Source organism: Aspergillus pseudonomiae (assembly GCF_009193645.1).
Source record: "Aspergillus pseudonomiae strain CBS 119388 unplaced genomic scaffold BDV37scaffold_7, whole genome shotgun sequence".
In the NCBI taxonomy this organism is placed as follows: domain Eukaryota; kingdom Fungi; phylum Ascomycota; class Eurotiomycetes; order Eurotiales; family Aspergillaceae; genus Aspergillus; species Aspergillus pseudonomiae.
Window position 1 is genome coordinate 581,444 of NW_022475999.1, and position 14,798 is coordinate 596,241.

General features: G+C 50.8%; 6 protein-coding genes across 6 annotated transcripts; 4 read left to right on the forward strand and 2 right to left on the reverse strand.

Annotated features, from left to right (window-relative positions):
• Nucleotides 1–291: 291 nt before the first annotated feature.
• Nucleotides 292–1,056, forward strand: BDV37DRAFT_279269 (uncharacterized protein; the record flags this gene model as incomplete). The annotated part of the gene is made up of 2 exons (XM_032086297.1): nucleotides 292–583; nucleotides 662–1,056. 2 exons carry the CDS (start codon nucleotides 292–294, stop codon nucleotides 1,054–1,056), a joined length of 687 nt encoding a protein of 228 aa, XP_031945645.1.
• A 55-nt stretch (nucleotides 1,057–1,111) lies between these two features.
• BDV37DRAFT_296482 (MBL fold metallo-hydrolase) lies at nucleotides 1,112–2,351 on the reverse strand (the record flags this gene model as incomplete). The annotated part of the gene is made up of 4 exons (XM_032090122.1): nucleotides 1,112–1,401; nucleotides 1,493–1,849; nucleotides 1,920–2,067; nucleotides 2,136–2,351. 4 exons carry the CDS (start codon nucleotides 2,349–2,351, stop codon nucleotides 1,112–1,114), a joined length of 1,011 nt encoding a protein of 336 aa, XP_031945646.1.
• A 637-nt stretch (nucleotides 2,352–2,988) lies between these two features.
• Nucleotides 2,989–5,227, forward strand: BDV37DRAFT_296485 (uncharacterized protein). The gene is made up of 4 exons (XM_032090123.1): nucleotides 2,989–3,494; nucleotides 3,672–4,429; nucleotides 4,463–4,927; nucleotides 4,961–5,227. Exons 1-4 carry the CDS (start codon nucleotides 3,004–3,006, stop codon nucleotides 5,203–5,205), a joined length of 1,959 nt encoding a protein of 652 aa, XP_031945647.1. The 5' UTR covers nucleotides 2,989–3,003; the 3' UTR covers nucleotides 5,206–5,227.
• Nucleotides 5,228–7,921: 2,694 nt separating this feature from the next.
• Nucleotides 7,922–8,885, forward strand: BDV37DRAFT_239365 (uncharacterized protein). The gene has a single exon (XM_032080953.1). It carries the CDS (start codon nucleotides 8,252–8,254, stop codon nucleotides 8,789–8,791), a length of 540 nt encoding a protein of 179 aa, XP_031945648.1. The 5' UTR covers nucleotides 7,922–8,251; the 3' UTR covers nucleotides 8,792–8,885.
• Nucleotides 8,886–10,059: 1,174 nt separating this feature from the next.
• BDV37DRAFT_239367 (FPP/GGPP synthase family protein) lies at nucleotides 10,060–11,733 on the forward strand. The gene is made up of 5 exons (XM_032080954.1): nucleotides 10,060–10,224; nucleotides 10,275–10,429; nucleotides 10,497–10,660; nucleotides 10,713–10,960; nucleotides 11,011–11,733. The coding sequence occupies exons 1-5, from the start codon at nucleotides 10,123–10,125 to the stop codon at nucleotides 11,329–11,331; spliced, it is 990 nt and encodes a 329-aa protein (XP_031945649.1). The 5' UTR covers nucleotides 10,060–10,122; the 3' UTR covers nucleotides 11,332–11,733.
• On the reverse strand, nucleotides 11,393–14,724 carry BDV37DRAFT_296487 (terpene synthase family protein; the record flags this gene model as incomplete). Its single annotated transcript, XM_032090124.1, has 3 exons — nucleotides 11,393–13,393; nucleotides 13,456–13,736; nucleotides 13,791–14,724. The coding sequence occupies 3 exons, from the start codon at nucleotides 14,722–14,724 to the stop codon at nucleotides 11,651–11,653; spliced, it is 2,958 nt and encodes a 985-aa protein (XP_031945650.1). The 3' UTR covers nucleotides 11,393–11,650.
• Nucleotides 14,725–14,798: the final 74 nt, after the last annotated feature.

A 14,798-nucleotide genomic window follows, 5' to 3' on the forward strand; every position in this document is an offset into this window, starting at 1 on the left:
CAGCTATTCTAAAAGTAGTTTTGGTGACAAACATGAAGCTTCGAGGTGCAAGCCAAATTACGATTAAAAAGGATCCCCAGGGGCAAAACATCCACAGAGGTGATCTGATACCGCCTTGTGGATCCCAACGAAGCTCTAGTCAACGGATTCGGATTTCCGAGCTCCATGGGGTCGGATTCCGAGCCCAAGTAAACTATGGTGTGTTTGAGCCTGCCACGGCCTTTTCTCATCTACTCTTTTTCAGCCACCTGTATGCGAGCTTTAGCTTTGTCCGCCTTGGAGAATTTGAACATGGCTCCCAGATTCAAGCTGATCAAGTTAGTGGCAGGCACTGCCATCACTGGAGGCAGTTGCATAGTACTTTTTGCATCCTATATCACGTCCGACATCCATTTCGTCCCCTTGTCCGCCACGGACCCTATCTTCCACTCGAAACACCTCCAGGAATACAACCCCAATGGCAATCCCACCATCCATGACTTGCATATTGCTAGAGTCCCTTTGACTCAAATCCATCCTCGGCTTCTCGAGGATCCGAACAAGCTTCTGGAACGATATTGCGGAGGAATATGGGCGGGAGCTGGTAAGCCTCATAGCATCATAAAATTATCCTCTCCGTAGCAGATGATGTAACTGACTCTTGATTCTTTCCATAACCCAGGCTTTGCCCCACAGAGAATCCTCCACACATGGTTCGACCGAGGCGAGTCGAGCTCTCCCCAGCTATGGTCTACTTCTGAGCTTCTCCAGTCGGACTACAAGGTAGGAACCGATATTGCGGGCAATTTTGAAGTGGTCAATCGTTCCAACGAGTCGATTCTGATCCGGGCCGGGGACAAAACCTCGAACAAAGGGTTGCGTCCTCTTGACGCTCTGATCGAGGTTGGCTCGCACATCGATAGAGAGAATAATGTGGCCGTGTTTGAGTTTAAGTCGCTGTTCTTCCAAGGTATCGGGACGACGAGCAATCCCCCTATGCCGGGGCCTATCGTGTGGTTGCATGAGCTTTACGCGAAGATCCTTTTGAAATCCGGTGTCCAGCATGTCCTTAGATAGTGCATAATTTGTAGCGAAATGAATGTCATTCTCTCCTCTTTAGAACTAAAAAGGTCTACAGAGTATACTTGCTCCCCGAGAAACACGGGACCATACAGTTGGGTAATTCCCTTGCAATCAGACACTTGAACCGCCAGCCCGTGCAGTGACCCGCGAGTAGTACCTTGGGCTCCATCTTCTTCAAGTCGGCCATCGTAGCGTGTAATTTAGTATCGTCGGCATCCGCCAGGTGATATCCACCCACGACGCAGTACAGAGGGCTACCATTGCCCAATTTGATTGCATCACGGCAGGTGTTCACAATTCCGGCATGGCCGCAACCAGTGAAGACAACAAGACCTTTGCCTATATTACACCAACCAAGAAAGAAACGCACGTCAGAAATCCGGACCAAAAAAAAAAAAAAGAAAACTGAAAAGCAGGGGATATAACATACCCTTCAGATTGCACATCACGTAGCGCTCTTCCATGATCAGGGTGTCTTCTTCCCACTGTTTGGTGTCTTCGTTGTAGCGTAACCCTCCGTAGATGCCATCCTCGTAGCTGGTCTCGCGCGGAATCTCGCCTGAGATGAGAAAGAAGTCGTCTAGTGCGGTATGTGGCTGGTGGCTCTTGAGCAGACGGGCTCCGGCGGCTTCCAGCTCCTCGAACGAGGGATCGGCTTCTAGCGAAATCGGTCGATCGGCTTGCACGCCTCGATACGCTGGACGGTTCGGATGAACATCTACCACCGGTCCCTTTCCCCCCTTGCCGGTATTCTGGGCGATGAGTTCAATCGCCCGGGTCAAACCACCTGGAATCTTCGTATTAGTGGGGAGTTGTTCCTTGCTCATGGGGCAACAACGAGTGGATTGCACTCATACCAGAGTGATCGCGATGATAATGCGAAAGAGCAACGTGCTCTATCTTGCCAACCTCAGTCCGAAGGCGACTGGTATTTCTCTCCCACACCGCACCCTCTGGCCCAGCGTCAAAGAGGAAGTGGTGTTTCTGGTCGCCCTTGGTGGCAATCTGTCGGACATCGTCAGCTTTCTTCCATAATTTTGCAGGAAAATCCGCGCAGCAATGGAGAACTTTACAAGAAGCAAGGAAATGCCGTGCGCGGCGCAACAGATGTTGTCCATTCGCATTTCCATCTGCGCACCGCCTCGTTCGGTGTTGGAGTCCAACGGGGAGAGCGGGATGCCCATAAACCGGCTGGCTACCTGCACGGCAGGATTGGGACTGGGAGAAATGGGGTCCAGCTCGTCATTGACAATGACATGGACTTCGAGTTGGTCGATTTCAGTCAGCATTGTAGAGATACCTGGGTCAAAGAATAAGTTATGATAGGCGTTGAGGCTGATTTATGTTATGCACCACTGGTGGTTGGAAGGTAGTGAGGTCATATATATACCCGACAGAGCAAGTATGGTCGTATTGTGCCACTATTCCCTTTCCGTTCGGCAGTCCGATGGCGGATGGAAGTCGATCGCCGAACATTTGATGTCATGCATTACTCCGTCAGTTTATTGCAGTAGACTGCACACAGTAGTCCATCCCCGAGTCGCCGACTAGTAGAATCCCCGGGACAGAATTGCGTCGGGCTGCAGTCGACCTCTTAAATGAAAACTTTGCATTGTGATAACTTGAAGGCACTTCCATCGGCATCAGTCACGGGGGCTCGCACATATTTCTAGATTGATCCAGGTCAGGTGATGTCCGCCTATGACTTTCTACTAAGAATGTCGTTGATTGAGTCCGAGTCTTTGCAGGATGTTGATATGTACGTGAAGTCACGTGTCGAAACACGCCTCCGCGTATATCAACGCCCACCTCGTCTCCCAGGTCGTTATACACCATAAGGCCGGTCGGACCCACATGTTCATCGACCCTCTAACTCAGAATAGAGAGATCGTCGCCAACCGATGCCATTCGAGTCCTCTAGTTCTGGGACCTGCAACCGCCATGGAGGGGGAGATTGCAGAACTACGAGGTCAGCTTGCAGAAGCGCAGCGGTTTCGAGAGGTAGTGAAACGCGTGAAAGAGGCAGAGCAACGCGCGAAAGACGCAGAGCGTCAAGTCGAGCCGAACTCGTTACCAGGATTACTAAAGGGCTGTCATAAGCTCTCCCAGGCACTCCGCGTCCAAACGAAGGTGATATGGACACAGGGAGATGCCACAACTCCTGTTAACAGGTTGTTCCCCAAGCGCATCTTGCCCTGGAGTGAGTTCCCTCGGCTACAGGAGAAGATATGGGACAAGTTGAATCGTGATCGTACGTTCATTCGCAAGCGCCTCTTTCAGAATAACAATTTCCTTGACCAAATCCACACCTACTTCCGGAGGCATCTAATCTTCTCTGAGGAATCATTGCGTTATTTTCAGAGGGATACCATAGAAAGGTTTGTGGATGACATCCTTGATGCGTTGGTGCAGGACAATACTCTTAGTCGAGAGTTTCGACTTGAAGGAAGAGTGATTTTTCAAGGCATGCCAATTCCCGAAGAGTTAACGGAAAGGCCAATAGATGATGCGATGCGGAATATACAGCTTCATGATTCTTTACCTCAGCAGCACCGTCCAGTACCAGTGCGAGGCATAGGAACGAATGCGCAAGGAAACAGCCTTGAAAGACGACGGAATCCGCGTGCGGATCAATTCTGTGTGCATGTCGCCGCTGATCAGCAGCGAATCCCCGCTTATGCAGTGGAATTCAAGGCGCCACATAAGTTGACAATTGCCGACTTAATCGCAGGGCTACATGAAATGGAGCTGGAACAGGATGCAATTGATAAAGATGGGGATACGTTCGAATTTCATGCCCGCCACTTAGTCGCTGCAGTGATCACACAGCTCTTCTCTTATATGGTTGACAGTGGAGTCCGAAACGGATACATTTGCACTGGGGAGGCCTACATTTTTCTCCATATCGCCGACGACCCAACGGTAGTCTATTATTACCTTTGCATACCTAATAAAGATGTCAATCCTGAGGACAAGTACCACCTCCATCGAACCGCCGTGGCCCAGGTGCTTGCTTTTACACTTAACGCGTTGGCCGCCGAACCCCCACCCCAGAGTTGGTTCGATGCTGCCCGGCAGAACCTCTCCACTTGGAAGGTAGAGTATCTTAATGTCCTGAAAGATATTCCAGAGTCGGTCCGAAAAGACCCCCCGTCTTCTGAGTACAAACCTTCGTACTGGAAACCCATGGAACGATCTCCATATCATACTCGGGCGCGAGGCCGTTGTCAACCTAACCAGACAACACCCCAAGGAAGTTCAGGAGGCAGTAGCACCGATGAAGATGATTTGCCGTCACCATCGCCTGCCCCAGCCACACGCGGCCGAGGGTCGCGAGGCAGAGGACGGGGCCGAGGCCGTGGGCAAAGTAAGTTCGCTGGCTCCTGTAACTCCAATACAGGATCGAATACTAGGCACTACTGCACCATGGTGTGTCTTCGAGGCTTGTGTACGAGAGGGCGTTTGGACCCCAAATGCCCAAATGTTCATGAACACGGTTCTGGGAGACACCAAATCAATTCGAGCGAGTTTACGCGTAGGCTACACGCTCAGCTGCGTGGAGACCGGGACAAGGGCTTCGAACAGCTACATATCCGCGGTCGAACGGGTTTCCTGCTAAAGGCTACGTTACTGTCTCACGGATGTACAGTGATTATAAAGGCCACGACCGAACGAAAACAACACGATTTGCAAAAGGAAGTCGACATCTATAGCTCTCTACAGCAGTTACAGGGATATCATATCCCGGTTCACATCGGTAGCTTCCATCCTCGCATCCCATATTGGTATCATGGAGAGCGTATGTCCTATATGATGATTCTCAGCTGGTCTGGGATCTGTATGCAAACCTTGATACTGCAAAGCGGTGCCAATGCTTCGCTATTCTCCCAGGAATGAGATAAGCTCCGAGAAATCCTTTTGTCCCGTGGTATAGTTCACAGAGACTTCGAATATCGCAATATGCTGTGGAATGAAAGCCTTGGCCATGCTATCATGATCGACTTTGAGGACGTGACTTGGATAAAGGAACGACAGCCACTCGGTTCAACTTCGGGCAACCTGACCAGGAGATATGCTTCTGATAAACGGAGCATCTTACATGGCAATGATCCACTTCCATCGGGACCGAGGTCCCCCACTTAATATAATTTTGGACGAAATAGACACGGCAGTAAATGGGAGATAGCAATCAGGGGGCATTGGTCACGGCGCCAAAGGCTTAGAAATCGGCCTTCAGCATCTTGGTGCTTATCGATGTCACAAGAGACACAAAGCAGGAAGCTCACCAGAGTAAATCTACAGGCCAGCACGATTATCAGGGTCAGTGACCTAGCTGCATAGCTCGTCAAGACTCCTCGAGCTTTGGCAGTGCATTTAATTAAAGCGATTGACTTGGCTGTACATACGGTTGTCTAGAATGTCGCTTTTTGTACATAATGAATGATGATAATGATTGGTTTTAAGATAGAAATGCAGCTTGAAAAGACTGCAATGTAGTCCAGCAACTCCAGCACCCTACACCAGGAAAGCAGTAATGCAAGAGTGTATACGGCTATATATTTACTCTACATAGATTGTATCTTCATAGAATGCTCAACCTACTCCCTTTCACCGTAGGCGTAATATGATGCCATTATATCTCGTCAATCTTTCTTCATTCTACAAGTGTAAGAAATCTTCAAATTAAATGTTATAGGGGACGCAATTTGGTCCGTATGGTATGTAGAATTACCTAAGCTATGCCATGTCTTTCAAGCCCAAGTAGGTACACCCATCGCACTGCCCCTAACATATTGAGAACACTAGGCTAAGGGCTGGCATTGTAGGTGATTGAATCCTTGCATCATGCTGTGGAGATGATAGACAGGGGAACATAAAGTTCAATAAGCTCTATCCCCGTTGACTCATGTCTCTATTCCAGAAGGATTCAATAGCCCCTTGTATATATCAGAAGGTCTATAGGAAGGGTAGTGGAGCAGGCCGGAGCACGGTGATACCTCAGAAGGAATAATCAAATACAGGTAACAAGACACGGCTGAATCCCCCATCCCCTGTATCGATAGTTTCATAAGCTGTAGAATTCTATTGTTGTGGCACAGGATATTATGGACATCAGTGATACAAATCCTTTGTTTCACGTTGAGGACATCGAGTTTCTCCATATGCTGGACCGTGATGATCTTCATGCCAAGCCTCATGAGATTCCTCCGCGCTCTCGTTTATTTAACGAGGATGAAACCGGACCCCTTGATCAACTTCTCCTCCCCCCCTTTCCTCCTGTTCTGTAGTATGAGACTTCATCCCGCGGTTGTGGACAGACACTATACACAGTATGATACTGCTGAGTATGCCGATCTCGGCTGGCCGGGAAATTTCAACCTCAGCCATTCCAGAGATGGAATAATCATGAGAAACTAAAGTAGACACTAAAAACTAGTCAAAGAGAACCGCAGGTGGGAAAACAGAAAACGAAAAAGGACATTGGTGAACCGCACATAGCCCTAATTTTGCGACAGGTGCTTTTCGCTAGTTCACAGCGACTGTAAATGGCGAATTGAGCGATGTCGCAGAGGATTCAAATGCACGCATACACCCCCAGCCTTTACCCGTGTCTTTGGTGGGCCTGTTCCGAAGTTATCCCGTCTGCCAAAATCCGGTCTAGTGAAGCGTGTACAGAGTGTCAAGAATTGTGCGGCAGGACATTTCTCTTGGTGCTGGTGCCTTAAGAGGCATTAAGGCATCAATGATGACCTCAGGCGTGATATCAGTCCATTTGATGTTCGCTCTCAATTTCCTCATCCAACACACGTTGCGATCATGGCCCACCACATTCATCCCCAGCCTCCTGGGCGACATCAGCTGCCGGGAAAAAGAACACACATGGGTTCTTTTGAAGCACGTCCATACGGTGGATGATGTCGTGATCTACCCAGCGCCTCAGTGACCCAGCTTCAAATGGGCGCATGATTTCGACATCTTGATCAATGCACATCACAGTTTATGCAATGTGATTCGGGAAGGAAAAAAGGAAAAAAGAAAAAAAAAAATCCTGTTCTCGGCATGTTTAGTACTACCGATCCCTACTATACATGGAAAAGCTTGAGCGGAAGCGCCAAACATTCATTGGAATTCGGCCAATTCAGCCACTGTTTATCTATCCGGTCCGACTTGCCTGTGAAGCCGTCAGGGTCTGCGCCGGATCCTTGGGATCACAACCTATAGATGCAGCTGATAGGTCACCTAGTAGGGTCTATCCAGATACATGTCGGGCTTTCCGCCAATGTACGTCAAGAACAGAAAGCCGATCCGCGGTTGTGAACAACCACATCCATGCTGGTGAAGAACATCATGCTGAGATGAGGACAATACGCAACATCCACAAGGTAGCGGCCGCATATCGAGTCCATTCCCATCACCGCCTGAGCTATGGCGTCTTCATTGGATACAGATTATCACCATTCGAATCAAGCCCCACAGATCGGCACTGATTTTCATACGAGCGCGCTTCTTGAAAACAGCTTCTGTGTCATCGAGCACGTCGAAGGATGACCAGAAACAGTCCCTGAAATCAGTCTTTGGCTCAGAGAGCTCGCCACCAAAAAAGAACGCGGCTGGAGGGACGTCGTAATAAACATATCACGCCAATGCTGGTGGCTTTTGCACTGTTGCCAGGTCCAGTGGGTCCATTGCCACCGCAACCCGACGTTGTGCAGCAAACTTGATAGCCTCTGGCCAGTTCCACATCGCCGATCAGCACGGCCAGACACGTTGCCGCCAAACCTTGGATGTCGGACCCTTGGATGTCATCGTTGCACCATGGCTCGAGGTTGATAGCCCCAGGGCATAATTCCTGTCCCTGGCTACTGCAGGTCCGTAAAGTCTTCTGTTATTCGCCCACGCACTTTGGCTTCCACACCAACCTCCTACCGACGTCGGCCATGGGCCGGTTCCCGACGATAGGATCCCCATGTGCTGTTACCTTATCTAGCACTAAAAGCGTGAGCGAAAAAAATTCATAGCGGCTGAAGGAGAGAAATCTTACTAGCCGCTAAGCAGCGACCTGGACTTGAAGCCATTATAAAGGCCCACCTCATTCCAGAGAGCTTTTACCCTCTTTCCTCTCATACTACTATCAATTTATACTACTACCCAAAGCAAACAATCTTAGCACCATCTGCCAACCCTCACTATGAAGTTCACTAGCTTCGCCATTGCCGGTCTCATTGGCTGCACTGCTGCCTTGCCTCCATTTGCCGCTTCTTCTACTCCGTCCAGCTCTGTTTCTGTTTCTGTCACCCCGAGCGCTTCCCCCAGTTCATCCAGCATCGCCTTCGTCGGTCTTAGCAAGCGCTCTGAGACCCCTTCAAGCTCTGCAACTCCCTCCAGCTCGGCCTCTATCGCTACCCCATGGGTATTCCACAAGCGTCAATTTGCCACTCCCTCCAGCTCTGGTATTGTGTCCAGCTCTGCAACGCCATCCAGCTCCTCTTTCGCTGCCCCATGGGTCTTCCATAGACGCCAGTTCGCCACCCCCTCCAGCTCTGCGACTCCTTCTAGCTCGGCTTCTGCCACCCCCTCAAGCTCCGCTACTCCTTCGAGCTCTGCGTCCGTAACTCCCACCAGCTTCGCCGTCCAGAAGCGCAAGTTCTCCGGCTCCAGCAGCTCTTCTTCCGCCTCGCCTTCGTCGTCTGCTACTCCTTCCTCCGCGACTCCTTCTCCCTCTGCCTAAGCCCTAGAGGTTTGGAGTATTGCCATAGGAGCATTCGTCATGCCTTACCACATGGAGTACATTACATCCTGTACTCTCCTCTCGTACCGCCCGGTCAAGAAATAAGGCTGACACAATCGCCAACTAATTCTACACTTTTTTGTCGCGACCGCTACTGGTTTGTTTAATATGTTGCTATTTTTGGTTATGCTGGCGTACAATATTTGCTTTTCTGTGCGATAGAGTCGGGTACTCGTCCTGTTTGTTCTGCGATTTAGTTTAGAAATAGAAGTCGTTCGTTTTACTGTTTGTCCATGAACTCGTAGTCATAAACACACCGCTGCAGGAAATCGACCGATCAAAGTGGAAATACCTAACAATGTATGCATGCGAGGCTTGCACCAGGCTAATACTTTCCACATTTTCTATCTCAAAATCAACAATGCACATGATGCATACTTTCTGGCTGCCACAGCGGCGAAAAGAGTGTTTTCGAGAAGGTTAAGTCATGGCTCACGTCCTTGTTTCGGATGGTCGCTATCGTCCACAATCAATTTCTGCCAGTAGAAATCGCAAGGTTCTGGTAGTAATTCCAAATATTCTATAGTTATCTATTTACCATTTCTAAACCATAATAGATACTATGTAATTTATGTACAGCGCACATTCCTCTATAATATATGTCGTCTGGTCGACCACCCGCGTTGAAGGCTATTCTAGCCCTATCTAGCGGTGAGGTACTCTGTGTGGAAACGTTAACTAAGGCGTTATTGGAAAACAGCTTGAAATTCCAATAAGATGCGTGTGAAAGAGGGATGTCGTTTTATTAAAGAGGTCTCGATGTGTCCTTGGGAAATATTGTGGCTTTCTTCTCAGTTGGTTAAGTTTTGTTTTGTGTGGATAGTTAATTAACATGGGCGGATGACCTAAGTTGAGATATATTTATTGAGTCAAAGCGTAGGTTATCACAAGGGGACGAGCCATATCCCGAGGATTTGATAAAAGTTGTATATTCTGGTGGGGAGACGGTTCTAAAATTAGATCAGAGCTTGGGTTGTGATATATATGGCCATGCATATCTGAGGGTACCTGTGTGAGGGAGACAACTCATCCTGTGTCACGCCGTAGCACACGACACATATCGATGGAAAGTCCTTGATGGATACCTTATGGCTATCGATAAGCTATCGGTGCCTAAATAGTGGGGCACTTTGGACCATTGCTCCATAAACTTGACTAGTCTCTTTCTAACAACTCGCCAAGTGTCCTCGGAATTCACCACGTCCAGAGTTCGGTAGATCAATTGTGGAAATCCATCCTGCCCTTGCTGTCACACCAAACAGGATTCCATAATGGATCCAGATGAGGGGCAGAGCACAGCTCCCAACAAGTCAAGAACGCCCGGTATCAAATATGATATCTTCGCGCCGTTCCAAAAGGCCAACGCCGAAAAGGTATGTATTGAATATCAAGAGCTACTCTCCTCAGTCTGACTCTTTTCAAGATCTGCATGGAGCCTTTCGAGTACACTAGGTCTCTTCCCGGCAAGAACACCGTTGGTAAGGTTATCGCGAGCTTGCGGCCTTGGCTGAATATTTCCGACCATTCTGCAGCGGTCCTTACGGACGTCATGACTATGTTGCAGAATGCATCTTTGATGTATGTACGATCGTCTCACAGCCCGAGACAAAGAGGTAAGGGATAGCTGATAGAACGTCTTTGACAGGCTAGATGATATTGAAGACCGTTCTCAACTTCGACGTGGTGAACCCGCGGCGCACGTTAAATATGGCTTGAGTCAAACAATCAACAGCACTACGTATATTGCTGCCAAGGCTTTCTCCGAGGTTCAGACCCATCTACGGCCAGATTGTGCCAAAGTCCTGTCTGGTAAGTTGTTAGCTTTGCTCAATCGACGACCAGGTATTAAACATGCTCGTAGAGGAGCTCCAAACTCTCACGTTAGGCCAAGCGCTCGATCTCAACTGGACATTCCATAGACAGTGCCCCAGCGTGCAAGAGTACCTTGTCATGATTGACCACAAGACTGGAGGTTTCTTCCGCCTGCTGCTTCGGATCATGGAAGTGGAAGCCAATGCCACGCCGAACGAGGAGCTACATCATTTGATTACTCTGCTGGGGCGATACTACCAAATTCGAGATGATTACCAGAATTTAGTTTCTGATGAGGTAGGCTGCTGCTTCCTGTGATAGTCGATACCGGACTAAAGAGCTTGTAGTATACCGCCAAGAAGGGCTTCTGCGATGATCTTTCCGAGGGAAAGTTTTCGTTTCCGCTTATCCATCTGCTCGAGCATAGTCCCAATGCCAGTATGCTACACAAACAGATCTTTGACCGGCAACCTGAGGACAAGGGGGAGATCTCTGAGGAGACAAAGTCGTATATCATTTCACAAATGAAGGAAATAGGTAGCTTGGAGTATACGCGGGAGGTTCTGGATGGCCTCTTTGATTCAATATGGAAGACAGTAGAGAAGGTCGAAGAGGTCATGGGAGACAATATGTGGCTCAAGGCTCTCTGCACGATATTGAAGCTGTGACAGAGCGGTGGGGAATGCTCTACGACTCAGGGTTGGCAACTCATCTATGGGTGCGTACGTATCTAATCCTGTTGACACGACTGGACATACATGTACTAAGTGACAAGGGTATGGACACGGCCCTAATCATAATCAGTGCAATGAAGTCTCGCTCCCTGTCCCCATCCTCCAGGGCCGATAGCAGAGTAGTGCAGGTTTACAGAATGTATCATCAGGCATAGAAGAAAGGAAGGAGAAAGGAAAAGTGAAGAAAGAAGACCGGGACGAGAGCTACCATGGGTGCTAATATGATCATTTAAATATACACCAACGCCAAACATCACCGCGCTCGACTCGCAATATCTCGCGCTACATAGATCTGCCCATATAAGTCCGTCACATCGACAAATGTGCGCACGATGCGTGCCGTCCGCGCTGGCAGCCCCGTCTCGGCCACCAGTCGCTCCAACGCGCCCAAACAGCACGCCCGCTCGTACTCAGCCAGCCACATCAAGTCTGACTTGACCGCGTCCAGGGATCGTTGAGTAGGCTGTCGTTTGCAGTCATCTTCCCCGCCTCCGTAGCCTTTTTTCCTCTCATCCCCCGTCTGCTCCCAGAATTCGGGAAAGTTCACGCTGTTCAAGTTCCCCTCGGCGCGATCCCGGGCGATGCTCCCGTAGTCGTTGTACTGGCGGCACATGGTGGCTAAGTGGCGACAGAGGGACTCGGCGAGGTAGTGTTGGCGGGGGCCGTGGAAGGCGGAATGAGGAGCAGTCGTTTCGGGCTGGTCATAGTAGGCGATGAGGGTAGCGAGGAAGTGGAAGGAATACGGGCAGCTGGTGTGATCGGCAGAGGTGGTGCGAACCCATGTGAAGTAGGAAGAGGGCGGGTTGCACAGGTGGTCCTGCTGCTGGGTATGCGTGCGCTGCAGTTGCTGACTGGTGGTCAGGTCGGTCAGATGAGCTTGCAGGAAGGTCTCCAGTTCGCGGGCGAGAAGACGGCGTGTACTCGAGGAGCCGCGCACGACGGCCGGATGGGTGAGGATGTACCGGGTGAATTTGTGGAGGATGCCGTCGATGTGAGCGAAGGAGTAGTTAGAGCCACTGCCGGTGGGAGATTCTGGTGGGGTGGGCTCGGAGGGTCGCGAGTGGATACCACCACCGTCTTCGTCTGAGCTCGTGTCTTCTATCTTAGACGCGGGCTGTGGACCGTGTGGTGTTTGTTGCTGGTGCTCCTCCTGCTGCTCGGCATGGCACAGTCGACGGATAGTCCCTCGTACAACATCCAACTTTTCCAGCGGATAGCCTCCGACGACCGATTCAAGGAACTCATCCACCTGATAGTTGAGCATCGAGATCATCATCATATCCCACATGAACTCAGGCTCCAGCGCATGGCCGTTGTGAGCGTTGCAGAGCGTCCATGTTTGCGGAATGTACTCCAGGTATTTGTCTGCGGTCATATTGTGGCGGGGGAAGATACGGTGACGCTGGGCTGCCAACCGAGGATACCACAATGCGGCTTCGTTCAGGGCGGATGTGAGCTGCCAATGGGGCTCGGCAGCCAGGAGGGGAAGACAGGAATAGAAGTTTCGGAACCGATAGAGGGTGGCTCTGGGTGCCTCCATCACCACCTCATATTCCTTGCTCAACACATCCGCGGTAAACGTTGGGGTCAGCAGGGCGGCAATACAAAACCCGCTGGAGAGCGAGGGGCAACTGTACAGGACTTTCTCAATCCAGATCGGTGGCCCCTGCCCCCACCGATCGAAGTTGGCTTCGAGAAATGCGCGTCCGTAGATGATGCTGGTGCGCAGTTGCTCTCCGATCACCCTTCCAACAGGGCTGGTGGAGGCGACGGCTAAGGTAAGGACGGCATATGCAGTTACCTCGATGGATCCGCTCCAGGAACCGTTCGCCGGGTCTTGATCCTGCAGTGTCCTCTGCAGTACATTGCTTAGGATGACAAGCGCTGTTTGCACGCAGTCAGCTGGCAAGGAAGAGAGTGGCCCCTGACCCCAAAGCTGGATGACCCGTGCCAGCACAGTGGCGAGGAGCATGCGGGGGTACATAGGGCTGATATTCTAATCGATGCAATTAACGGCGGATCAGGCGGACTTGCTGTCATGGACGGATCCGCACTTACCCATTTATCTTGCAAACGTCCTGCGTTGTGCTGTCGGTAGAGGAAGTGAAGTGTCAACTGGATCTCGTCGAGGTACTGACGGGGCTCCGCCGTATGGAGCAGGGCTACCAGCACGTTGCAGTTCGTACTGATGCTAGGGTCTCTTTCCTGAGGATATGTTCGGAAATGATCGCCGTTCCGGAACTGCGCGATCAACTGCTGGGGTTGGGCGGGATAGCCGACCAAGTTCAAGGTTAAGATGCTGCGCGCCGTATCATCCGCGTCGGCGATCAAGGTGGGAACTAGATGCTTCGCAGTTAGGACTATCGAGCCACATACGGGTCGTCAATTCTCACCCCATCCAAAAACCCCATTCTGATGCTCATAGACGTCCTTGAGATATTGAGCGATAATCTGCACACATTGTTGCCCCGTATCCCCAAGCATGACTTGGTACTGAAGAAGAGTAGAAGTCACCCAGACGACCTCAAAGATCGTCGTTGGAAAAGCGCTCGGCACGGCCCCTAACCCTTGACCTGTCCCATGTTCCACCGCGGCGCGCAGATAGGCCTCAGCAGCCTCGTCCCATTGGGAAGCGGCGATCAGATAGGCAGCGGTAGAAGAGGGCGAAGCCAGCATGCTACCAAAGTCCAAGCGATGCCGAACCTGGTCGAAGTCGATGATTCCGATGAAGGCTTCCAGGGAATGGGTCAGCGTGGTGGGTGTGTCGCCGTACAAGAACTCTGGGGAGAAACGAGCCAGCTTGGCCGCGCGCAGCTGATGCAACGCTTGTGCACCAGGAAAGTCTAGATTCACCCCTTCCTCTTGTAGCAGGCGCTGGTGTGTAGGGATCAGAAGCTCCAATCCTACGCGATCAGTGCCAGCAATGTCTACCAGTTGGAGTCTTGCGCGGAGAAAAGCGGTGGCCCGGGTGATCCGCTCGTCCAGATCGCGTACCTCGCTGTCGAGCACTTCGGCACCCGTTAGGGTCACTCGATGCCGGGTCAAGGAGAGCAGCGCAGCCATCGTGGAGAGAATGTGATCCACGTTAGAGTTCGAAGGCCCCGTCCACCCACCGTCGGACGACTGAGTGGCCAGAAGATAGGTGAACGACGATGGGAAGAGCCATTGGCAAGGGGAACTGTCTACCGGCTTGCGCACCATGGACACCCAGGCAGTATCGTATGTGGAGCATGAAATCGTACTCAATCCATTGGGGTGACTACAGCCATCGGCCAGCTTCTGCAACAGCTGGTCACAGCCCTCCTGAACTCGTTCACGGAAATCCATCCTCGGTTGGATACTACCCTCGAGGTGATCGTGCCTGCCCTGACTGCTCGGGGCTTTATACCTCGTTAGTCCAG